At 36.9% G+C, this 25,716-nt stretch overlaps 1 protein-coding gene across 3 annotated transcripts in view; it reads right to left on the minus strand.

The window, feature by feature from the left end:
• CNST (consortin, connexin sorting protein) overlaps window positions 1-25,716 on the minus strand; it is a 98,919-nt gene that overhangs the window by 65,182 nt on the left and 8,021 nt on the right. Inside the window, exons 2-4 of one of the 3 annotated variants that reach the window (XM_010852896.1) lie at window positions 13,374-13,519; window positions 3,834-3,958; window positions 1,391-1,819 (exon numbers count right to left, since the gene is read on the minus strand). In XM_010852896.1, the coding sequence (XP_010851198.1) occupies window positions 1,391-1,769 (379 nt within the window). In that variant the 5' untranslated portion in view covers window positions 1,770-1,819; window positions 3,834-3,958; window positions 13,374-13,519. The remainder of the gene's footprint in view (window positions 1-1,390; window positions 1,820-3,833; window positions 3,959-13,373; window positions 13,520-25,716) is intronic. The other 2 variants (XM_010852897.1, XM_010852895.1) reach the window with 2 other exon arrangements.

Genomic DNA, 25,716 nt, shown 5'->3' on the forward strand with positions numbered 1-25,716 from the left:
ATAAAATAATTTAAAAAATAATCTGTATAAAAAGTGTCCCTAAGTTTTGTAAATCATATGTTTCAAATGCATTAGGAATACTAATTCCACACATATATGCTCACTGGATAATAAGTACTAAGTAACTTGAAATTATATAATCACACCTAGGGTAACTGGAATAAGATCATGGAAGAAATAAAAGGAGCCATCAATCTTGAAGCTATGACCGATTGTTACACATACGCAACTAGGTCTCAGTTCTTAAAAGCATCACAAAGTCACATTAGAAAGGAACAAATAACTTTTGACTTATGTTTACAGAGTGAATCAATTTACATACAAATAGCGCTGTATATGTCATGGGTTTACACTTAGGTCTTTTAAGAAAATGCTTTCAAATCTCTCATCAAAATTTTTTTTGCTTTACGTCTACTAAGAAAAAGCAAAGAAAAAGGGATCCATTAATTGGAAAGCCAAATGATGAGTTACAGTAAAAAGTTGTCAAATTGCCCTACTGAATAAACAAGGATTTGTAGAAACTGAAAAGTTTCATATTTTACTCCAAATAAACAAATACAAATAAAAAACAGGATATGGATAGAATGGCCATATTTCTCAACCAGCCAAAGAAGTAGGAGAGCAGATGAGACAGCCCATTTTGTTCTCCAGAGCCTCACACAGGCCGTATGTAAAGTGGTGCTACACTAAGGTGTCCCATAATAAGGTATCCAGAACTCTCTAGACCCACATGGTTCTGATCAAAAAATAACCAGAGGCTGCCTTTTCGCAAGGGTGCCTTATGATTCAGGCAAAAAAAGTCCATAGCTCCAAATTTTAACTGCTAAATTATATGCCAGATGAAAAATACTCTGTAACCAAAGTAATATAAAGCTAGATGTCTTACTCAACATTGTTATATGATGTATATTAATATACATTAATGGAGTGAGATGTAAAGATCCAAAAAAGCTGTGTAAGACTGGACTAGCCCATAAAATCACTGGTTAGAAATGAAAGCCAAAGTGACAATGGAAGGAAATTTTTAATGCTGATATTGGTAGAAAATGGTCTAATAGATATAGTAAAAGGCTATATATATATACATACATACATTAAAACCATCTAGTGAGAAGACATGTACAAAAAATGCCACCTTCAACACATTTATTATAGAATACTGGGAATAGCCAAAAAGTGGTTAAATACTTCATGGTACACCCACACAATGAACACTATAGAGACACATGTCACATACATGGCATACCACACAGCTGTGGTTTGTACGTGCGATCACAGAACTAGCTCTGGAACATATTAAGAGAAGAAAAGCAAGAAGCAGGACAATACACTCAGTATGGGATGGGAAGACTGTTTATTTTAGTTAAAAATAATAATTAAAATAAAATACCTTGTGGTATCTTCTTTACAGTGCCTCTTTTGCTTCTTGGACTTCTGCTTCCAGGTATCTTGTGGTCCTTTCTCAAGAAGGCCTGCCCGTCTTTGGGGCTTTCACAAGAAATGTTTTCCGAGTTCTCGCTTGCAGCCACCTCACAGCTTGGTGTGCAGCTTTCATTATTGTTCAGACTGTCCTGCTCCAACACTTCAGGTTTGCCCATCGCACTGCCACTGCTGGTCAGAAGCTCAAGCCTGTCCCCATCAAGCTGATTTTCATTTTCATCTGATGCAGAAGGCAAGCATGTTACTTTACTTTCCACGCCGTCACCAGGATGACATCCATCTTGTGGTTCTATCTGCAGATTATATGCAGGAGTTTCGCTGTCATCCATTAGAGCATCTTTTGTTGAACCGTTTAAGTTTCATTAAAGTCCTTCAATGTCTACAATGACAAAAAGAAAAATCTAGTTTATTTTTTTGAACTCTGGATTTTCAGTGATCTTTGATTTTCCTCTTCTCCTGGACTGTTTTACTGCAAATATGGAAGAGACAGAAATGACAAAGGCTCACTCCTACTATATCTACTTTTCTCACAACCCTACCCCACCTCATCTGGTTCCTGCTTGAATACAATGGCTCTAAATCCTGGGTGCATGTTTATTACCTGTGGAGCCTGTCAAATTTCTATTGTAGACCTATGAAATCAAAATTTCTGAGGACTAAGCCTAACTATTGATGTATTTTTTGAAGTTCTCAAGATATTCTAATGGTGCAACATGCTGGAACCACCTCCTTGATGAAAGAAATTATTGGTTAAGTAAGGTTGTCTGCTAAAACCAATCATTCATCTTATCCCTGCACACTTAAGAGACAAGTGAAAGTTAAGTGTAAGTCTTTGTGTAAGTCCTTATATGGCCAAGCAGCAGCAATATTTACAAATGAAAACATTTAAGAACAGTTTTAAAATAAAATTTTTAAAAAGTATATGGGGGAAAATTCAGGTAGCATATATTCTCATTACATACTTTACTTTCTAAAAATAAGTGCTGAAAAGTTCTTTAGAATTGTCAGCAAATTTCTTTTATTCAGTTTAAAAAAAGAGAGAACCATGATTAACTCTAGGCTACTTAGTTTAGACTTGGAAAAAATGTAAATCTACCCCAAGAATCCTTGTAACATTTTAAAGACATACAAAACAGACTTTAAGCCCTGTATCAGTCACGTTTTTTTCCCTTCTTCTCATCCAAAAGTATATCATATTTTAAGAAAAATGATGCCAGCCAGATTTAGGTATTTTATGCTTGCCAAGTTTTGCTTTGGGTTTGAATCAAATATAATTCAGCAATTTTGAGAAAAACATTGTGGTAAGAATTTTGTAAATTCTTCAAATTAATAAACAGAAAAGCTATTTGCTCTTTAGAAACAGTAAATATACACAGTAAATAAATAACATATTTAATTTTTTTTGAAAAACAGAAAAACAAAGTATAAAACAAAACATGAGCTCTACACTGACTGTGTCACATGCTTTCAATTATCTTACAACTGGAATATTTTATCTGATTCAGAATAAATGTACTGCTTATCAAATATAAAAAATATCTAAATCTGGCTGGTATCATTTTCCTTAAAATATATACTATATTTCTTCATTAACAGATACATAATATAAAAAGTAAAATGATTTAACTTGACTAAGAATAACTTAGTTTAGACCTAAAATGAATTCAAACTAGAGTATAATTTTTAATTGAAAAGTGATTAATAAAGTATTTTCAGATCTCTATCATGAGAAAATCCAAATTCTAATAAGAGCTTAAAAGTGCATGTGGCTAATATGGTGTCCTATGATGGATGAAGAGATAAGCAAAATGCGATGTATTTATACAATAGAATGTTATTCAACCATAAAAAGGAATAAAATTCTGATACATGCCACATCATGGATGAACCTTAACAATAGTAAGCCTGATGCAAAAGTATAAATACTATATGATTTCACTTACATGTAATACTCGTAATAGGCAAACGCATAGAGATAGAAACTAGATTACAGGGTCTGAGGGCAAGGGAGGAAGTTACAGCTTAATGGTTACAGAGATTTTGCTTAGAATGACGGACAAGATCTGGAAAGAGATAGTGGTGACAGTTACACAACAGTGCCACTGAACTGCATACTCAAAAATGGTTAAAATGGCTTATTTTTGGTCATATATTTTTACCACAATAAAAGTAAAAATAGTGAAAAATTTATGTGGCTCTGTAAGAGAAATGTCAGTTCTTAAAACTGTCAACAGCCTCAGCTGTTTTCTAATGTAAACAATCAAGTTATTTTCTGTCATGTATATGCGGTTGAAAGCATAAAGGTTTTATTTTTATCTGAAAGAGACACAGAGATTTCTTGCCAAGGCGAAAGGCAGAAAGCGATCTAGAGAGCCCCAAATAATACCAGTCACCTCTCGCTGAGTCTCTGTCATGTGTTAGAAGCTGTGCCAGGCACTTCATGTATCTTATTTCTAATCCTCCAAACAAGCCTACATGGAGGTATTCATACTGTGTTTGAGATGAAGACTCTGGGGCTCTGAAAGGCAAAAATATCTTGATTAAAATCATATTTATTCCTAGAAATAAGTGGAATTGAATCTGAAACCAGGTCTTCCTGATTTGAATCCTATGCAGTTCAGCATAAATAACGTCTAAGAACACAGGCAGACCAAGGTTCAATTTCTGGCTCTGCCATTTAACAAACTGTGTATGTGACCTTAGGCAAATTACCTAGCATCTCCAAGCTTTAATTTTCTCTTTGTAAAAGTGAAGAACTGTAATACCTACCTCGAAGAGTCATTTGTGAGGCTTAGATGACATGGCAGATAAAGCATGTAAGCAGAGTACCTGGCCCACAGTAAATATTCAAGAAAGTCAGCCATTAAATACTGCCCCCAAAATTTCACAGATGGGCATAGTAACAGGTTTATTCGAGTGGCTTAAGGTTCAGAAACAGTGCTTTTCTAAACCTCCTGAAAATTATTAGGTTCCTAATAACAGACTAACACTAAGCAGCATCATTTGAGAATGCTGCAGTATTAATTTATGATAGGGATATCTCAGCAAGCTCCTGGAACTTTTAACTATCTCTTCTATAAACCATTTCAGATGATAAAGATATCTAGAAATTAGTGATTAAGGCTCCTTGTTGAGTATAAAATTACAAATCACATTTTGCAACTTTATCGAGCATCATGTGCCAGTTAAACTGTTCAGACCAACACTCTATTCAATTCTCACAATTTCTCTAGCACATAGCTAATTTTTAGTCCTATTATAGGCTTCCCTGGGATTTCTTTGGAAGGAATGATACTGAAGCTGAAGCTCCAGTACTTTGGCCACCTCATGCGAAGAGTTGACTTATTGGAAAAGACTCTGATGCTGGGAGTGATTGGGGGCAAGAGGAGAAGGGGATGACAGAGGATGGATGGCATCACTGACTCGATGGACGTGAGTCTGAGTGAACTCCGGGAGTTGGTGATGGACAGGGAGGCCTGGCGTGCTGCGATTCATGGGGTTGCAAAGAGTCAGACACGACTGAGCAACTGATCTGATCTGATCTGATCTGGTGGCTCAGATAGTAAAGCATCTGCCTGCAATGCAGGAGACCTGGGTTCGACCCCTGGGTTGGGAAGATCCCCTGGAGAAGGAAATGGCAATCCACTCCAGCACTCTTGCCTGGAAAATCCCATGGACGGAAGAGCCTGATAGGCTACAGTCCATGGGGTCGAAAAGAGTCGGACACGACTGAGCGAGTTCACTTAACTTCACTTCATACTAATGAAGAAACCAAGTCTCATAATCTCGTCAAAGGTCAGCTAATAAGTTTAGAAATAGAACATGGAATGGTTGTGATCCTGAGGCTGCACTTGTTCATTATGCTCTATGGACAATGGGCAAAAGCAAGTTAATATTTCACTCCAGCTGTGGTATACCTCAGAGAAGAATCTCACCCTACAACAGAGGATACACTTCTAACAACCAAGAAGCTCAAGTTCCTGGAAGTTCTCTCTTTCCCTGGGAACTGCTGGATTCACACAATATACAATTTCTTATCTAGCCCACCTTCTTCTGCTGAGAACTTAAAAAAAAAAAAAAAAGATGTATATACTAATATACTATTTATGTTGAATATCTATTACCAGTAAAGTATGTCTTATTTCTTTGGGCCTAAAGACATTTTGCCTCCTATTATTTTGTGATGATGTAATTAGTTGAATTCTCAAAAGCCCACTTTGTAAACTATTTTCTAATACTAATACTTTCAAGTATGAATGTTCTGTAATTATTATTAGACACTGACCAATTCTTTGTGGCTTGGCGCAGAAGTCACTCCATTTGTCTTCCCTGACTTCTACATTCTGTAAGATATAATGTATACCTCTGCAGCATTCATGCACAGAGTTTCTCCCAAATACAGTTTTCTGCAGTGTATATACATACATACGTATACATGAAGGAGTACAGGACTTATTTTCTACAGTTTTCCTCTGAAAAGCAGAAAGGCACACGTATTCCTATATACTCCTCTGCCCATATTCTGAGAGGTAAAGGAACCTGTTATATAATATTTGGTGTCTATCTTCATTTCTAACAAATTTCATTTGGAACACTTTAAGCAGTAGGATAATATTCTTAATGGGATGTCAAATTAGTACAGTCCTACTGCTTTTAGAAACAGTTATAAATTAAAGTGTTACTTTTGTCTCTTCTTTCTCCTCTTCCCTTTCCCTCAATGCTACACTGACAGCATTTCAAAAAGTTGATATTCAGGTACACCTATATTGCACTATATAAAAGCATTTAGCCAAGAGAAAATCATAGCAAGAAGCCTCAGTTAACACACAGTACTTTAAAATATGCCCTAATATTACACTGGCTTTCCTAGTGGTTTAGTGGTAAAGAACCGCTTGCCAATGAAGGAGATGCAGGTTCAATCCCCAGGCTGGGAAGATGCCCTGGAGAAGAAAATGGTAACCCACTCCAGTATTCTTGCCTGGGAAATCCCATAGACAGAGGAGACTGGTGGGCTACAGTCCATGGGGTCGCTAAAGAGTTGGACACGACTTAGCGACTAACAACAACGTTGGAAGTTAGAAGTACAGCTGAAATGGCAATCTAAGTTATTTGTTGTATCTAAATTGTATGTCTATTATGTAAGAGTCTCTATAACTGCACCAATTCTCACAAAAGAAACAGTGGCACAGTACAGTGACTGCATAGCACTGACTTGGGCATAATTTTTGCCAGTTTTTGCCTTTTTAAAGCATGATAGTAAGTGCTGCCCAAGTTTTCAGCCTCTTGTGGCAAAAAAGCATACCAAATATGTACACTGCATAAAAGTTATTTGACATGTTGACTCCACGCTGAAGAATTTTGAGAAATCTATTCATGAGGCTTACATAAAACTTGAAAAAAAAAAATTCTGAGGAAGCAGCTTTAAATAAATAGACTAACAAATCTACATTTTGTCAAAAAAAAAACAACAATCTCACTCCCGGGTATGATTTGACTTCATTTTTTTTGGCTATCTGAATCACCAGGGAAGCCCCTGACTTCCTTTAAAAACATTTAAATTTATTTGACTTCATTTTTTGATACATCTTAATGGATTATCTGGGAGAAGGCAATGGCACCCCACTCCAGTACTGTTGCTTGGAAAATCCCATGGGTGGAGGAGCCTGGTAGGCTGCAGTCCATGGGGTCGCACAGAGTCGGACATGACTGAAGTGACTTGGCGGCGGCAGCAGCAGCAGCAGCAATGGATTACCTGGCTAGACTAAATATCAAGTGTAACTAAAATTAAAATACTAATTTATAGGAATGGTTAAATATATAACATTATTCAATTTTTTTTATTAAAATGCTTTAAGAAGATTTTGAGTGCCATTTTTCTGTAATTCATGTAAATGAGGCCTAAACACTACACTTTTACCTTTGCAAGAAGCCAAGATTCTTCTTAAAAATTAAGATGCAACCCCAAGTTTAAATTTGATGACTTATAGTCAAACCAAAATTTAGAAGACAAATTACCAAATCAATAACATATTCTATTAACCATAAATTCAAATATGCCTACTCATAATAACTCAGAATTGAGGAAGAAATTCACTTCAAGCCTACGTTGGGTCTATGAAGGTAACTACATATCACTTTACGTTTTGCCACCTTACTCACTTGATGTGTTCTAATACTACTTATACCTCATGACTAAACCTACAGTTTTCTGTGATTAATGTTTTGTTTAGACATATGTACCTGTAGGAAACATTTAGTATATCAGGAATCAAAAGCATGCCCCAGAAAAACAATTCTCAAAAATTTTGCAGCCCCAAATTAACAATTCATTTTTTCATTGAGATCATGTACATACAAAATATACACGAAAAAATTAAAACACTGAAGCAAAGGTTAGACTACACACATATGAAGCACTGTGATACATTCTCCATTCTGTTCAATACTATTTCTTATTTTCTTTAAATGCTACTCAAGGTCCACTAGGCAGATTTCATACCCCACTAATGAGCACCAGTCACAGCAATAAGGCAGTTTCTAGGAAATAACAGAATCTCAACCCGAAGACCACAAACTGAGTAGTAGATAAGTTTGCAATTATCTCCACAGCTTTTCTGAAAATGATGCAGACCATATGCATCATAACATAAACTCAGACATAAGCTTCACTTAAAATGTTATCCCTATAATATCAATAATTTTTGCTAATTTATATCATTCCCTTCACATTAAAATTTAGCTAAAATAATATGCTTGATTCAGGGTTCTTTAGCTGACAGTTTCAGTTGTTAGCTATATTCTGTATCTCTGTTAACCAATGGTAGCCACTAACTACATATGGCTCCTGAGTACTTGAAATATGAACAGTGAGACTAAGACTCAATTTTTACTTTAATTTTAGTTAATTTAAATTCTGAAAGTTGTTGATTCAATTATTGAAAAAATTATGCATGTTTGGAGTAAACTGGGTATGTGAATCTGCTTTTTCACCTAAATTTTAGGAAATTTAAATATAGATCAAACACTGCCAATTAAAAACTGTGTCCAAATTGAGATGTGCTATACTTGTAAAATAAACACCATATTTCAAAGACTTATTGGGAATGGCAAGAATGTCAAATAATAGACCTTTAATAATGTTAAATGTTTATTACATGCTAAAATAACATTTTGATCTAACGAATTAAAAAAACTATTAAAATTAATCTCACCTTTTAAAAATAAATTTAAAAAAAACTAGTCTCATCTTTTCAAACACTTTTCTAATGTGGTTACTAGAAAAGAGAATTCTATATACGGCTCACATTCATTTCTATTAGACCACATTGCTCTCCATTACACTGTACTGACAGTGCCACCATGGCCAAAGTCACGGCTCACAGTGAACCACTCCATTCATGATTCTTGCTAATACTAGTTATTCGGTTAGCATTTCCTGAGTACAGACATTATTATTACTATAATTTAACAAGGTAAATACCTAGTGAAAGAAATAGATACTAAAAGCTTTTAAAATTAATTTGTAAGTACTTGGTTATATCCTATTTTCAGGATCATGTTGTCCCCCTTTTTGGGTACTTTCCCATATTCAAAATACTCCTGGTACTTAAGAAATGTTGAATAGTAATTGTAATAAGTAAGATGCCTGGTTCCACATAGGGAAAGGAGTATGTCAAGGCTGTATACTGTCACCCTGCGTATTTAACTTATATGCAGAGTACATCATGAGAAACACTGGGCTGGATGAAGCACAAGCTGGAATCAAGATTGCCGGGAGAAATATCAATAACCTCAGATATGCAGATGACACCACCCTTATGGCAGAAAGTGAAGAACTAAAGAGCCTCTTGATGAAGTGAAAGAGGAGAGTGAAAAAGCTGGCTTAAAACTCAACATTCAGACAACTAAGATCACGGCATCTGGTCCCATCACTTCATGGCAAATAGATGGGGAAACAGTGGCAGACTTTATTTTTTTGGGCTCCAAAATCACTGCAGATGGTAACTGCAGCTATGAAATTAAAAGATGCTTGCTCCTTGGAAGGAAAGTTATGACCAACCTAGACAGCATATTAAAAAGCAGAGACATTACTTTGCCAACAAAGGTTCACCTAGTCAAAGCTATAGTTTTTCCAGTAGTCATGTATGGATGTGAGAGTTGGACTATAAATAAAGTTGAGTGTTGAAGAATTGATGCTTTTGAACTGTGGTGCTGGAGGAGACTCTTGAGAGTTCCCTGGACAGCAAGGAGATCCACCAGTCCATCCTAAAGGAAATCAGTCCTGAATATTCATTGGAAGGACTGATGCTGAAGCTGTAACTCCAATACTTTGGCCACCTGATGAGAAGAAATGACTCATCTGAGAAGACCCTGATGCTGGGCAAGACTGAAGGCAGGAGAGGGGGACGACAGAGGATGAGATGGTTGGATGGCATCACTGATTCAATGGACATGAGTTTGAGTAAACTCCGGGAGCTGGTGATGGACAGGAGGCCTGGCGTGCTGCAGTCCATGGGGTCAGAAAGAGTCGGACACGGCAGAATGACTGAACTGAACTGAAGATGCCTACATAGTAACCTTTCTAAATAATTTCTATATGATAATATGTACAAAGGTAAGCTAGAATGTTTTACTTAATAAGAATAAAAAGCTCTATCTCACAATAAGGAATTTACTCTTAATAAACTGAAAAGTCATAGAAAACAGGTCTTAAGAAGGTAGATAAAAATATAGCAAAAGACACAGATGCAAAAAATTACATATAAAATGGATACACAACAAGGTCTTACTGTATAGCACAGGGAACTATATTTAATATCCTGGGATAAACCATAGCAGAAAAGAATACAAAAAAAGAATGTATATATGTGTATAACTAAGCCACTCTGCTATACAGAAAAAATTAACACACTGTAAATCAACTATGCTTCAATTGAAAAATACATTAAAAAATAATAAAAACACAACAAATTATATAACAGATTCTTTACCAGCTGAGCCACAAGGGAAGCCCAAGAATACTGGAGTGGGTAGCCTATCCCTTCTCCAGCAGATCTTCCTGACCTAGGAATTGAACTGGGGTCTCCTGCACTGTAGGTGGATTCTCACCCACTGAGCTAGCAGGGAAGCCCAAATGAAAGTGAAAGTGGCTCCATCATGTCTGACTCTTTGCAACCCCGTGGACTATACAGTCCATGGAATTCTCCAGGCCAGAATACTGGAGTTGGGTACTATTCCCTTCTCCAGGGGATCTTCCCAACTCAGGGATTGAACCCTGGTCTCTTGCATTGCAGCCGGATGCTCTACTGTCTGAGTAACCAGGGAAACCCAAGAATACTGGAGTAGGTAGCCCATCCCTTCTCCAGCGGATCTTCCTGAGCTAGGAACTGAGCCGGGGTCTCCTGCATTGCAGGCAGATTCTTTACCACCTGAGCTACCAGAGAAGCCCTATATAACACAACTAAAAGAATATAAAAAGAAAATCAAGAAAAACAAATGCGCGATTATTGTAAAATGTGAAGGTAATGATTCTAAGAGAGTACAACAAACATGGATTTTATTTATGCATAGAAGGTACTCTTGCAACAACCTAGAGGGGTGGGATGGGGAGGGAGATGGGAGGGAGGTTCAAGAGGAAGGGGATATATGTATACCTACGACTGACTCACGTTGAGATTTGGCAAAAGCAAAATTTTGTAAAGCAATTATCCTTCAATTAAAAAAGAAAAAAAGAAAAAAATTACTGTTTGATGTACATTAGATTTCTTTACTGTATGACCTACATCACTGACTCTTTTATAATTTCTCTTTATATTTTTGTATTGAGATTGGGGGCTTGAATTCCAAATCAAACTTCACATATCATCCAGTGAACTACTGCTTTCTTCAACTGTATAAAATTTGTTGCTTAGTTTATTTTTGTGATTTTTATTTTTAGAAGTCATACAGTACTACTTAAATATCTTTAACTTTTTGATAGCACCTTTTTCCTTTTTATCCCATTTTATTAATTTTATTAAAATATTTTAAGTATATAATTATAAAGAAACTACTCATTCTTAGGAACCTGAATCTATTGTTTGTTGTTTCTGTCGACTCTTGATCGTGGTGAATTATTCTGTAATTTTGGACAAGCTGCTCTGTAGGGATCTTGCATAGGCAGATTTAAGGACCACCTCTTCCAGACTGCTTTAGCTTTTGCCTGGTATCCCTGGTTATATTACCAGTCAAGGCCAATTATTGTATTAATTCTTAACTGAGGAAAGCATTAATATGAACCTCAAACTTCAGAGTTAATAGACTCATGATTACCAACACAAAAAGCAGCAGCCACTTTCCAACAGAGTTATGAAGGGAGAGAAAGAAAAACTCATCTCTTTGCTACTAGGCAGAGACCCCCTTCCCCTAAATCTATCACTGGAGAACTGAGGTCTTCAGGGTCCTGGCTGCACGTGCAGCTCTCGGCTCCAATGCCCTGTTCAGGTTCCTTGGCTTGGACTTAAGGCCCCCTTTTCTGTCCCAGTGTGGCAGTTAAAACCCAAGTCTACTGGATAACTGTCCCTCTTCTGTTGTCCTAAAATAGCTGCTGATTATACGTGATTATTTATCAACATTTAATGAATGCCAGGTATTACACTAACACTTTATGTATCTTACCTTATTTCATTCTCATGGAAATCCTTCTATTTTTCATTTCATTCTCATGGAAACATAAAGGGAAATGAGAACTTGCGCAAAGTTTATATAGCAAGAAATAAGCAGGACTGAGATTTGAACCGAGATCTGTGTGAATCTGGAATATGCCCTGTTAATTACCATATACTGCCACTTTTTAAACATCTTTCTAGTGCCTAGGCTAGTGCTAGATGCAAAGAAACCACTCAAGAATTGTCTGTTGAATGAACATTCTCCTTCAGTGTGTAAGCTTGGTATTGGGAATCCTGAGAACAATTAAGTATTTAGCAGATTTTTAATGTGCTTAGTCGCTCAGTTGTGTGCGACTCTTTGTGACCCCATGGATTGCAGCCCGCCAGGCTCCTCTGTCCATGGGGATTCTCCAGGCAAGAATATTGGAGTGGGTTGCCATGCCCTCCTCCAGCGGATCTTCCCAACCCAGGGATCAAATCCAGGTCTCCCACATTGCAGGCAGATTCTTTACCAACTGAGCTACCAGGGAAGCCCAAGTATGAAACAGTGGGTAGATTACAGGATATCATCCAAACTACTGAGTAGAAATAATGTTGGATGGCACTTCCAGCTATGATTTATACTTGAATCACAACATTAAAATGTTTGATGGACTAATTATGAAATTCTAATGATAGCAAGATGCATGATATTGTGATGAATAATTGTTACATTTGTCCTCATTATAGAGACAGAATACTTCCTTGAGAAGAACTTATAGGCTAGTGGAGAGCACAGGTGTATAACGTACATAGTCAGACATAATGAATAAATACTTAACAGAAAAAGAGAAAACAAGGGGAAAAAAGTTAACCAGGGATCTGTAAATTCATAGGATGATAAGTGGACATTTCCTGATAACATCAGTTCAGTTCAGTCGCTCAGTCATGTCTGACTCTTTGCGACCCCATGAACTGCAGCATGCCAGGCCTCCCTGTCCATCACCACCTCCCGGAGTTCACTCAAACTCATGTCTATCGAGTCGGTGATGCCATCCAACCATCTCATCCTCTGTCGTCCCCTTCTCCTCCTGCCCCCAATCCTTCCCATCAACTGACTCCAAAAATTGAGGTGGGAACTATTTGTATGTTAAAACAGATGTTATGAAGCATAATTTAAAAAAACATAAAATTCCAAAAAGTATTTAGGTTCAAATACATGCCTTCACAAAATGATTACACTTATTGTGAGGAATAACCATAACAACAGAGTGTGAGAATAAAAGCAAATATTCATACGGTACTTACTCTGTGCCCTGTATATACTGATTCATTTAGCTTCACAACAATCTTCTTAGGTAGTTATTATTAGCACCTCTATTTTATGCGTGAGCAAGCCAAAGCACTGATAAGTACTTATCAGGTCAAACAGCTGTCCAGAGTCTGTGCTGCCTCTGGTGACGACACACAAGGTAGAATCTGAGCTAAGCTGTTGAAGAGGAAAAGCTGGGACAAATTAGGAGGAGGAGGAAAAGAAACTCTAACATAACTTAAAATACATATAATACAAATTTATTCTTTGTCCTTAGAGAAATCCAGTCATAGATGGAGACAGCTTACACTGGATCTATGCTAAAACATTTACAAAGGCCTTTTTTTTTTAAAACGAAGTAAACACTGTATTTATTAAAAGATCTAGTGTAGCCTTTTAGGCATCAGGGAGTGGTTTCATGGAAGATAATTTTTCTACGGGTGGGGGTGAGGGGGTTGGTTTCAGGATGAATCAAGTACATTTACTGTGCACTGAATTTCTATTATTACATTGTGATACATCATGAAATGATCATACAACTCACCACAATACGAATCAGTGGGAGCCCTGAGCTTGTTTTCCTGCAACTAGACGGTCCCACCTGGGGCTGATGGGAGACAGTGACACCTGAACTGTGTTGCTTATGTCCAGTCTACTCTGTGATTTTGTTTTGGTTGCTGTCCCTGCAGAAAACTCTGCTTCACACAAACAGGATGGTAGAAATATAAGCAGGCTTTTCAGGGCTTTTGCGGAAATCTCAGGATATTCTGCCTTGACTTTGATCTAGAACATGTGAAGATTTGAAGGTAACTTAAACCTACTTTTAAGGCCACCACATTTGCGATCTCAAGCAGCTGATCCTCTTCTACAATGGACAAAACTGATTCACCTGGCATCCATTCCTTTCCAGCCCAGGGGTCTTTCGTGGTAGGGGAGTAATGCTCAAACTCTTTTGAAAGCTAAGACAGGTGATAATACATCCAGTTGGGAGAAAGAAGGCCCTGGCTCAGTCTCTTTCAAAATCTCTTTAAATGTTCAAAACATCAAAAATTCCAATTGTTCACTCATCGCTCCCATAATTCCAGTCTGGCTTTGAATGCAGCCACTGTATCTGCTGACTTGAACACAGCTGTCGTTCTCCCCTGGAGTGACAGAGTGAGTTCTTTGAGCAGGCTGACTATGTCACACAAGTAATCAAGTTTTGCCACCCATTCTGTGTCACTGAAATATACTGCCAGTGGTGACTGTTCTAAAAGAAATCTCTGGAGTAGCTCTTGTAACTCAAAACCTCTGGCCAGTGATCTTCCTTTATAAAGACACCTCACTTTTGTGTGTAAGAGAAGACGTGTGTGCTCTTGTGTCCATCTCACTGAGCTGTGCTAACAGACGTGAATTAAGGGCATGTACTTAAATGTAATCATTTTATTCACACCCTGCAAAACGTTGTTATGTACATTTTTCAGCTAACCAGCATTTCTGCATGGATGACACAGTGCATAGGATCACATTCAGAAGCAACCTCTTGGTTACCTGAGTAGTATAACCAGAAAGTTTTAGTCATGGCAGTAGCTCTGTCTGTATATACTGACATGGAATGACCAATTCCATGTATCAACAATTTCCTGATATGTAATCATTCAAAGACTTGAATAGTTCTGCAACTGTGGTGTTGGCTGGCAACAAAGGTTTATGTAACATATCCTCACGTACATCCTCCTGAAAAATATATGCATAAAAACAAGCATTGTTGCCTTGTTGTCAACCTGGATTGTGTACCACAGTGACTCATTAATCCTCTGATAATTATGACTCAACATCCTCTGCTATTTCATCAGTTTGTCTAGTTATGGTGCCAGCCAAAGGAGGAACACGTGCCGTCTTGTGAGCTGCAGTTTCTTCTAAAAGTTCATGACAAATGTCCTAAGCAGCAAGCAGGATCAACTCTTCACCAACAGGAAAGGGTTTCTTAGCTTCAGTAACGCAGTTAGCCACTAAGAACGATGCTCTTAGTGCAGACACATTTGATGAAGTGGTGGCCTTCAATAATTGCTTCTGTTCTTCATGTTCGCACTTTTTCCTTTGGAAAATCTCCAAAGGCTTGTCCTGTAATGCAGGGTGCTTCGTCTCCATGTGGCAAAGCAGTTGTGAAGGTTTCATGACTTCATTGATAGTCAGTCGCCACGTATTATAAAAAGCAGGCTTGGAGAATGTGAATCACTTGTTGCAATGAACCCATAATTTAAATAGGACTCTTGGTATTTTCTTTAAAATGCAGCTTTCTTTTTGTTGGCAGTCTTAGAGTCTTCTGCTATCTCATCATTGGGTCTTTCCGCCTTTTCAAAGAAGCTCTCCAGCAACATTTGTTTTTCACTCATTTTGGTGAAGGTTATATCGCAGGCTTCCCAAAACTGTGTGAGACATGTGTGCAGTGTGGGAAAAAGAAATGGATGGAAGTGGTATATAAAATAAAGGGTGGACCATACATGGACTGAAATAAGCGTTGGATTCTGACTTAGAGCCTGCTACCAGATGTGGCTTAATTGTCACTTGCCACTAACTCATTGACAGAATTTTGATGGGCCTGCAAACAATTGAATATTATGGTCTCTGCCGTTAACCTCTTTGCTAATGAATCTGTATCTGCAGTCACTTCCCAGCACTAGCATCACCGCCTCAGCTCCACTTCAGATCATCAGGCATTAGATTCTCATAAGGAGTTCACAACCTAGACCCCTCACATGCATATTCACAGTAGGGTTCTCATTCCTATGAGAATCTAATTACAGGAGGTGGAGCTCAGACAGTAACGTGGGCGATGGGATGTGGCTGTAAATACAGATGAAGCTTTTTACTCACCCACTCACCTCCTGCTGTATGGCCTGATTCCTAATAGGGTTGGGGACCCCCATCTAGTGGGCGCTGCCTCAAATTTGCTTACTTATTGCTTTAGGGCTTTTTCACAAGCTATTCCAATGCAAGTATATTATTTCCCAAGGTAGAATCCAAGTGCCTGAAGTAAGAGAATGTATTACTTCTTTTGCAACACTTAACATAGCAAAGCCCAAGGCACATTAACAGGTGCTAAATAATGATTGTTCAATTGAACTAGAACACCAACATCTCTTTTTTACTACCTCTTACCTAAGGAAATAAACTTAGAAAAAATGGTTACATCACTCAATATTTAAACTTTATTTAACAAAAAAGACCCCACAAATATTATCTGGTAGGAAACAGAAATAGAAGGGAAACTCTAAAAGAGCACTTTTGTCATTGAAAGATTAAATATAAGGGCAATTCAGCAAATCTGAAAAAAAAAAAAAAAAAAGAAGCATGAATTAGAACAAAAAGCAAAGATTCAATTAAATGGGCCCGCTCTATTTTCTGATCCAGAAAATTTTGAGTCTGTAATTACAAATCCTTCATTTTATGCTACGTAAATTAAAGGATAAGGTTTAACTATTCAAAGAACATACAGAAGAATTGTTTTAAGTTCCTTTCAAATATAGAGATAAGACAAATGGAACCAGACCAAGGTCAAATTTATTTTAATCTAGAATTTCCTTTTTTTTCAACAACAATTTTACTTGAAAGTTTCATCTTCTCACATTCTTGACTGGATTTCTCCACTAAAGAAAAACATAAAAGACATTTCCATGCTCATTTAAAAGACAAAATGAAACCTAAGAAATAAATGGAATAAAACTGGTTCCAATAAAAATTATGACCACTCTTGCTGAAATTAAGAAAATATATTATTTTACTAATAGGGATCTCCTGAAAATTTAAAAGTAAAAGGCTAAAATCATAGAGTAATCTCAGAGGTCCAAGTGAAAGTAGCAATATAGTTTGAGAATTTGAATGATGGGTATAAAATATTGGATGAATTACAGGATATCACCCTGACTACTACTGAGTTTCCTTGGCCCAAAGTTAGTTCAAAGTCAGACCCAGAAGAATGGTCAGAAGGTCTAGAAAGAGAATTAGAATAAGGAGGTAAAAGCAGGAGAGGGAAGAGGCTATGGGGTGGGGGCAGGGGGGGACAACAAAGTCATAATAATAGTGCCACAGGATTACTGTTTACATTTTTATTTCATAAGAATTGCCAATTGTGAAGATGTTTTAACCACAAAAACATTTGCACCTGAATCATTTTAGTACATGTTCTTTTAGTTACTAAAAGGAAGATGTCCAACTTAGCAATATTTTAAAAAACCTACAACTTTGCAATGATCCATCAACAACAGAGGGTAGGATACCTTCTACAAAGCTAAGAACTGAATTAAGAGAATTCTCTGGTGGCCAGTGGTTAGGACTCCTTGCTCTCATTGCTGAGAGGGCTGGTTCAGTGTGACCAGAGAAAAAAAACAAAACCCAAAATCAATATTTTATGGAAAAAGTGTTACTTTATTTGCTCCATATTAGAACAAGACTTCCAAAGGTTTGCACTCTGGCCCAAGCTTGAATTTTGAAGGCCAAGTTTCCATGGCTCCCAGAAGGCAAAGTTAAAACCCTTTATTAACATCTACCGAGAGCCAACTAAGTATCTAACACCAGGCTCAGTGCAGTGTACACTGCGGGTGGAGCAGGGTGGGGCGGGGTGAAGAGGAGCATAGGACAAAAAGAACTGAGGTGTAATTGTGTCCAAAAGTGTTCTATTTGAGGTGACAAAGCATGTATGAAAGAAAGAAATCACAAGAGAAGGCAATAATAATTGAGAATAAGTCAAAAGAAAAAAGTGATAAAAGCATATGAGAAAAAAAATTAGGCTACAAATACTGAAATCTGAATTCTAACCAAGCCCTAAACTTGTTTGAAAAGCCTGAACAAGAAACCCCTCTGAGCCTTAATTTCTTCAGCAATAAAATCATGGGCCCTTTTAATTCTAACTATTTATGCCATTATTCCTCTTGAATGGCTATTAAAAGAAATAATTATGATAGTCCTTATGAACTGACAAATTATTTTTACTTAAAATTAAAAGATGTAAAAACAGAATTATGTGTTTATAACTCCAATACAATTATTAAACCAAAACAAAATTTAAAATTAATACAAGCAATAAAAACACCAATAATATTAACATTAACATTAATTTAATATGATGTATGATGCTGCTCTGCAAAAATTAAATGTTTATTCATAACCTGAATTTGGTATTCACTGTGATAACACAGGTTCCTTCGAGTTCAGCATATCTATTTACCATGAGCACCTTAAGACTCAGCTTTCCCACCAGTTTTCTCTACTGAGAAACCTTTGTTTTTACAACATGCTATAATGTTGCTCCAAAGACGTAACTTATTAATTTTACCAGGTGATTATAAAAAGAAATTTGAGCACTGAAATCCCATAGCAGAAAGTTGTTTTATGGCAGTGTTCATGATGATCTTGAATAAGCTTATGCTATTTTCTTTTGGGAGAAGGAAATGGCAACCCACTCCAGTATTCTTGCCTGGAGAATCCCAGGGACAGAGGAGCTCGGTGGGCTCCCATCTATGGGGTCGCAAAGAGTTGGACACAACTGAATCGACTTAGCAGCAGCAGCAGCAGCAGCAGCAGCATTTGCTTTTATCTTATCATAAAAATGAAAACAGGAAAATTTTTAAATGCTAACGGTTTTTTTCTTTTTGTACTTCTCTATGTTTTATACATTCTCTATGATAAATATGCATTTTTTTTCCAACTGAGCTTTTAAATGATAGCTTTATTGAGATATCACTCACATACCACAGAATTTACACATTTAAAATGTGTAAGTCAACCGTTTTCAGTATAGTCACAAAGTTGTGCACATATGTCACAATAAATTTTGGAACACTTTCATCATTCCAAAAAGAACCTCCTTGCTCCCCAATACCCACGTACCCATTAGTAGTCACTTCCCATTCTCTCAGCTCACCCAGCCAGCTCTAGGCAACCACTGGTCTACTTTCTTTCTCTATGATCAATCCATTCTGAATATTTCATATCAAGAGAGTCATATAATATGTGGTTTTCATAACTATCATCTTTCACTTAGCATAATATTTTCAAGGCATATCCATGTTGTAGCATATTATCAATACTGCATTTCTTTTATTGCCAAATAACATTCCATTATATCGGTTTACCACTTTATCTATTCATCAGTTGATGGATATTTGGGTTGTGTCTACTATCTGGCTATTATGGATAATGTTGCTACAAACATTCCTATATAAGCTTTCGGGTTGTTTTTTAACATCTGTTTTCAGTTCTTTTCAATGTGTACCTAGGAATGGAATTATGAGTCATATGCTAATTTGATGTTTAAGTTACTGAGAAGGCATCCTATTTTTTCCACAGAGGGCGTACCATTTTACACTCTTACCAGCAACATACAAGGCTACAATTTCTTTATCTACAGATATGAAGTAGTATACATAGTTTTGATTTGCATTTCCCTGACGGCTAATGATCTTGAGCATCTTTCCATGTATTTATTGGTCATTTGTGTCTTTGGAGAAATGTCTATTCACATCCTCTACCCAATTTTTAAGTGGGTTATTATTTACTGAGCTGTAAGTTGTATTATTCATGTTCTCAGAAAAAAAATTTTTTAAGGCATTGAACATATGCTAATATATGTTTTTTAATCACTAAGAATGTGGCAAGGTTACTATAAATACTGAGAGTTATGAAGAAACTTCCCTCACCCCTGATGTCTTCCTTTGGATTCATCTCTGGGGAGGTAAACTGATTTATCAGTTTGGTAAATTTGGTAATACCTAAGCTTAACTGTCTCAGCCACCTTTCTCTCTTGAGTGACCCTGCCAGCAGAAAATAGACTGCTCTGCTCTGTTGTTCTGGCTGGGTAGCCCTCCCATACAGGAAAAGACAGAGGAGAAAAGATTGAAACAAAGATTAAGAAGGAAAAATTAGACAGATGGACAATAAAGAGAGGCGGGACAGGACAGGCACTACAGTACAAAGACTAGGAGTTGTTAGAGAAAAATGAGTGTGATAGGTTGGGTGGATGGGAAAAGTCTAAGAAGTAGCTGGAGGCCTACTGAAGTTGCCCTTTCAACTCACACTGCCCTCTGTTGTTGTTGTTTAGTTGCGAAGTCAGGTCTGACACGTTTGAAACCCCATGGACTGTAGCCTGCCAGGCTTCTCTGAGAGCCTGAGGCTCCTGGACGGCTACAGTCCATGGGGTTGCAGAAGAGTCAGACATGATTAGTGAATAAACAACAACAATTTTCTACTGAAATATAGGCATCGTCACATGCTGTTCAGTTCAAATATAAACTGGTACAATTTATCAGAAAACAATTTCATAACATGTTCCTGATAGCTCAGTTGGCAAAGAATCCACCTGCAATGCAGGAGACCCAGGTTTGATTCCTGGGTCGGGAAGATCCTCTGGAGAAGGTATAGGCTACCCACCCCAGTATTCTTGGGGTTCCCTTGTGGCTCAGCTGGTAAAGAATCTAACTGCAATGTGGGAGACCTGGGTTTGATTCCTGGGTTGGGAAGATCCCCTGGAGAATGGAAAGGCTACCCACTCCAGTATTATGGCCTAAAGAATTCCATAGACTGTAAGTCACAAAGAGTCAGACACGACTGAACGACTTTCACTTTCAGGGGAATGATTAAATAAATTAGCTTATACCTTAGATGTTACACCACCACAAAATGTGCACATTGTGAATCTATAATAAATGTAACTTAAAATCATAAATATGATTTCAATTATGCCTACACACACTCCAGGGACACTGAAAGTACATATATAGAAATGTTCACAGTTCTTGCTGTTGGCTGATGGGAGTACAATTTTTTTTTTATACTTTTCTGTATTTTGCTGTATTTGTTTTCTGTGTTACTTTCTGTATTTCTAACACACAATATTTTTTCTATTCAAGAAAAACGTTAAAGCACTGAATCAAAGACACAACATTTTTTAATAACTCCTAAGAATGCTACACAGTGAATCCATATATTAATACTGTTCACCTCTTTACAAATAATCCAAATAAATACAAGGTTATCACAAAGTTTAGCAAATTAAAAACAGCCAATTTATTAAGTGCTCTGTGTACTTAACATTGAGAAAGACAGTCACTTTAAAATGCATTATATCATGTAATAAATGTGTTTTTTTTTTCTTTTGGAAACTGCTTTTATCCACTATCTCAAAGGACTCTCATTGCTTTAAGACCCTATTTTAGAGCAGCAAATAATCACTGGGTATATTTGCCAATAACCTACAGAAACAGGAGTTGCTACAAGGCCAGTTCTCAAGGGCACAAAGTAGAAACCTCTATGGCGGACGGAACACTACAGATCTTAGAAATGAATTCATCTAAACTGTTACATAACTCTTCCCTATTATGTTTACCAAACCCTAGGTCAAAAAGGTTGCATTTAAAATTCTGGAAAAATGAAGAAATAAATTCTACAAAATACTTAGTAAATTAACTATAAGTTAGACAAAACCAAAAAAAGTTTTCATGTAAATTTCCTTCCTTTTCTTAAAAAATTACCTGTATATATTTGAGATTTGTATTTTTCATCAAATGTTTTGGTGAAAGGGCTCATTTTTATTGCATTTCACACAGTACTTAGTATAATTCTGATCACCTATGGGCTCAGTTCAGTTCATTTGCTCAGTCGTGTCCCACTCTTTGCGACCCCATAACAGCAGGTCGCCAGGCCTCCCTGTCCATCACCAACTCCCAGAGTTTACCCAAACCCATGTCCATTGAGTCGGTGATGCCATCCAACCATCTCATCCTCTGTCGTCCCCTTCTCCTCCTGCCCTCCATCTTTCCCAGCATCAGGGTCTTTTCTAATGAGTCAGCTCTTCGCATCAGGTGGCCAAAGTATTGGAGTTTCAGCTTCAACATCAGTCCTTCCAAGAACACCTGGGACCTATGGGCTCAAACATTAGCCAATGAACTAATAGGAACTAATGCTAGGTTCAAGGTCATTGATGAGCTACCATATTTCAAAACTATTCACCACAGCATATATGGACATTTTAATGTGCAGGTTTAAATGGATATCAGATTAAAATCAACCTATCAATTCAACTAGAATAAAGAACAAAACCATTTTAACAGTATTTTAAAATTATAAACCTAAGCTAGGAGCTCTCCAGTTTACTCTCTAGTCCCCTTTTGAACAAAAGGTAAAAATTTATTAATTTTATCATTTCAGAAGTTATGAAATTTCAAAATGAGTTTAGGCTGATATGTTTACTTTTAATTAAGGTTTTCTCTCATAAGCCAGAGGCAGATTACTGTTCAGAAAACACTACGTTTGAAAAGCAATGATACTCCAATAAAAATTAATTTAAAAATACTAATAAAATTTTAAAAAAGAATACACTATCTTTGTGTTCTACATAGGAAAAACAGTGACTTAACAGATTTATGGAATGCATGTATCTTTGTGTCTCAAAAATCTATAACGACATTATTGTCTGGTCAATTTAGCAACTGTCACCCTAGTCTTAGATTTTACTGCATATCAAAACACTGTATTCATCTCAGGTGAGTCTCCCTGCACATCAAAACACTGTATTCATCTCAGGTGAGTCTGCCTATCTCCAACTACCAATATCCCATTGTCTGGTTCTAAATTCCTATTCTTTCTAACTTCAATCTTTACTGTCATTACCTCACTACCATTACCCAGTTCAACCATATCAAGAACTCCAGACTCAGGAGTTCCCTTGTGGCCAAGTGATTAGGATTCTAGGCTTTCACTGCCAAGGCCTGGGTTCAGTCCCTACTTGGGGAACTGAGATCCCACAGGTAATGCATCATGGACAAAACGAAAAGAAAAAAAAGAACAAAATTAAATTATTAAAAAACAAAGTGAAAACTCCAGACTCCTGCATTTTCTTTCTTTTTTTTTAAACATTAGTCAGACTCCTGGCATTCTTTCTTTTCAAGCACTGAATTCATGTATCATCTCTAGCTACTTCCTTTGTTATCTTATGCATCTACTGCACTGACCCTATAAACCCCAGGCCTGATCAACCTGACCACCTTCTCTGCTCTTATACCCAGGCGCTAAAGAAAATCATAACTATGCAGATTGGAAACTATAAAAGCAGTATCCTTCCAACATCAGGTGCAGCCTCAATGCTGGCCTGACATTCTTCCCCAATTAGTCCCAGAACCACATTCCGAGAGCGACACTAACCTTCACCACTGGCCTCCAGTCCTCTTCCTATTCCTAGCTCAGCAGTCTCAACTGGGCCACAGGTAAACAGAAGTTACCAGATGTCAGTTGGTAATCAGTTATTTCCCCTTCTTATCTCAGTAGTACAATGTTTCTATCTGCTGTTCAAGGGTAATCTTTCTACTTGTACCCAGTTTCTTACTTTTTTCTACTTCCTCAGGAGCATGCGTATATAATCAACCTATCTGTGAATGCATTCCTCTCACTGGGTAGGGGAGCCTCATAAAATGCAGCTTTCCTTTATCCTGATTCTGAGTTTATGAACAACTCTTTGAACTGCCAGGAAAAATTCAACCACTAAGAATTAATCATCTTTCTGTAAAATGCACAGGTGGTAAACAAATTTTAAAAACAAACAAAGTAACGACAGAACTGTGTAAAGGCATTCAAAATAAAAGGTAAGATATTTGAGGAAGATTTGTTTTTTAAAAATGAATCACTGTGCCTTTTCTTATAAAATAATTTATTAAATTATTTTTGTCATAAATAAAATATTACCAAAAAAATAAAGCATATATATAGGAATGTTTATAAAACTATAGCTGCTTATAAGGATTAGCAATTTATAACCAAGCTCAAATTAATTCTGTGAGTCTTATCCTATTCTGGGTCATGGACCCTTTGAAGAATCTGACAAAAAATGTCTCCTCAGAAAAATACACATTAAAAAAAAAATGCACATATACTACCACTAAGTTTTGAGAGTTATTTCAGGTGGCTCACAGACCCCTTGAAGCCTGTTCTTGGACCCAAGGTTAAAAAACTCTGACTGTTTTCAGAGATTGTATTTTATCCATGTCAAATAGGTAGATACTGTTTTCCTCTCCTATAATAAAATATCTAAATAAACATTAATGATATTAATTCTTACCGTGATGTGACACAACGGTGACATGCTAATTTATATCTCCAGCGTACCAAAAGTTACTAGGAAGGCAAGAACGGAGATAGGTGCAAAAGTGAATATGCCTTCTCACTGTCAGCCATTCAAGAGAAATATTTTGATGGAGGTTTGGGGAAAAAAAAAATTCCAGAGTAAGGCAGCTTATTCTAGGTAAGAAATTCTTAGAAACGAATAAAAAAAAAACCAGTACAGAAAAAACCTGTCTCAGAGGAAGATAACTTGCAATGCTTTGAAAGACTGCTGATAGAATATGATTTTTCCCCAAGGTATTTTATTTCAGTGGAGAATATTCCCTAAAGGAACACCTATGACAAAAGAGACACTATTATATTTATGCTAGCAGGAATTCCTTGGCAGTCCACTAGTTAGTTAGGCCTGAGTGGTTTAACTACTGAGGGCCCAGGTTCAATCCTTGATTGGGGAACTAAGATCCCACAAGCTGCATGGCACAGCCAAATAAATTATATATATAATAAATACAATATATATGTGTATATATTTCTAGCACTGTCTCATATTAGTGCAAAGTTTCCCTGTGTAATAGAGAAGAACAAATCTGACATCCTATTGGATCTATTTCTTCTTCTTTAACTTTTTGTATTCTATTGTTTTTGCCAGAAGTTTACAATGTTGCCAATAGCCTAAAACATACAGGATAGCCTAATCTCAAGACTCTGATCTCTAAAGGTAAAAACACTTTCCTATTCACATAGGGATAAAAAATAACATCTGTCTGGCTGGAGGTTTATAGGAACACTGTGACTGGCTACCTGGAAAGCTGCAAGAACAAAGGATTTCCATACCGAAAAGTTCCCAGAGACCAACCACAGGCACACTCCTTTCGGTAAAAAGAAGCCTGACCTCTAACTGGAGGAATGGTTCTTTGGGAACCTAGTTCATCACCTTCTCAGTCTGTTGGCTTTCTGAATAAAGTCACTCACTATTCCTTGCCCCAAGAACTCGTTTCCCAAGCAGTATTGCTAACACTTGTACCCAAAGTTTCTTCCTGGCAAGTCCACCAGACATCAAAGGTAGGACAAGAGAGGTCAATGGATTCTGACTGCTAAATTAAAGCTTCTGTTCAACTTTCATTACAGGAAAAAACACTAATTTTTTGAAAAGCCATGTTTTCCTTAAATTAAAATTTAGCTTCCTTCCCCCTTCCCCTCTATGGAGCACAACTACTTCTGTAATAGAGAAGAAAGAGAGGAAAAAAGAAA

This window comes from Bison bison, unplaced genomic scaffold, assembly GCF_000754665.1.
Source record: "Bison bison bison isolate TAMUID 2011002044 unplaced genomic scaffold, Bison_UMD1.0 scf7180017864317, whole genome shotgun sequence".
Classification (NCBI taxonomy): Eukaryota; Metazoa; Chordata; class Mammalia; order Artiodactyla; family Bovidae; genus Bison; species Bison bison.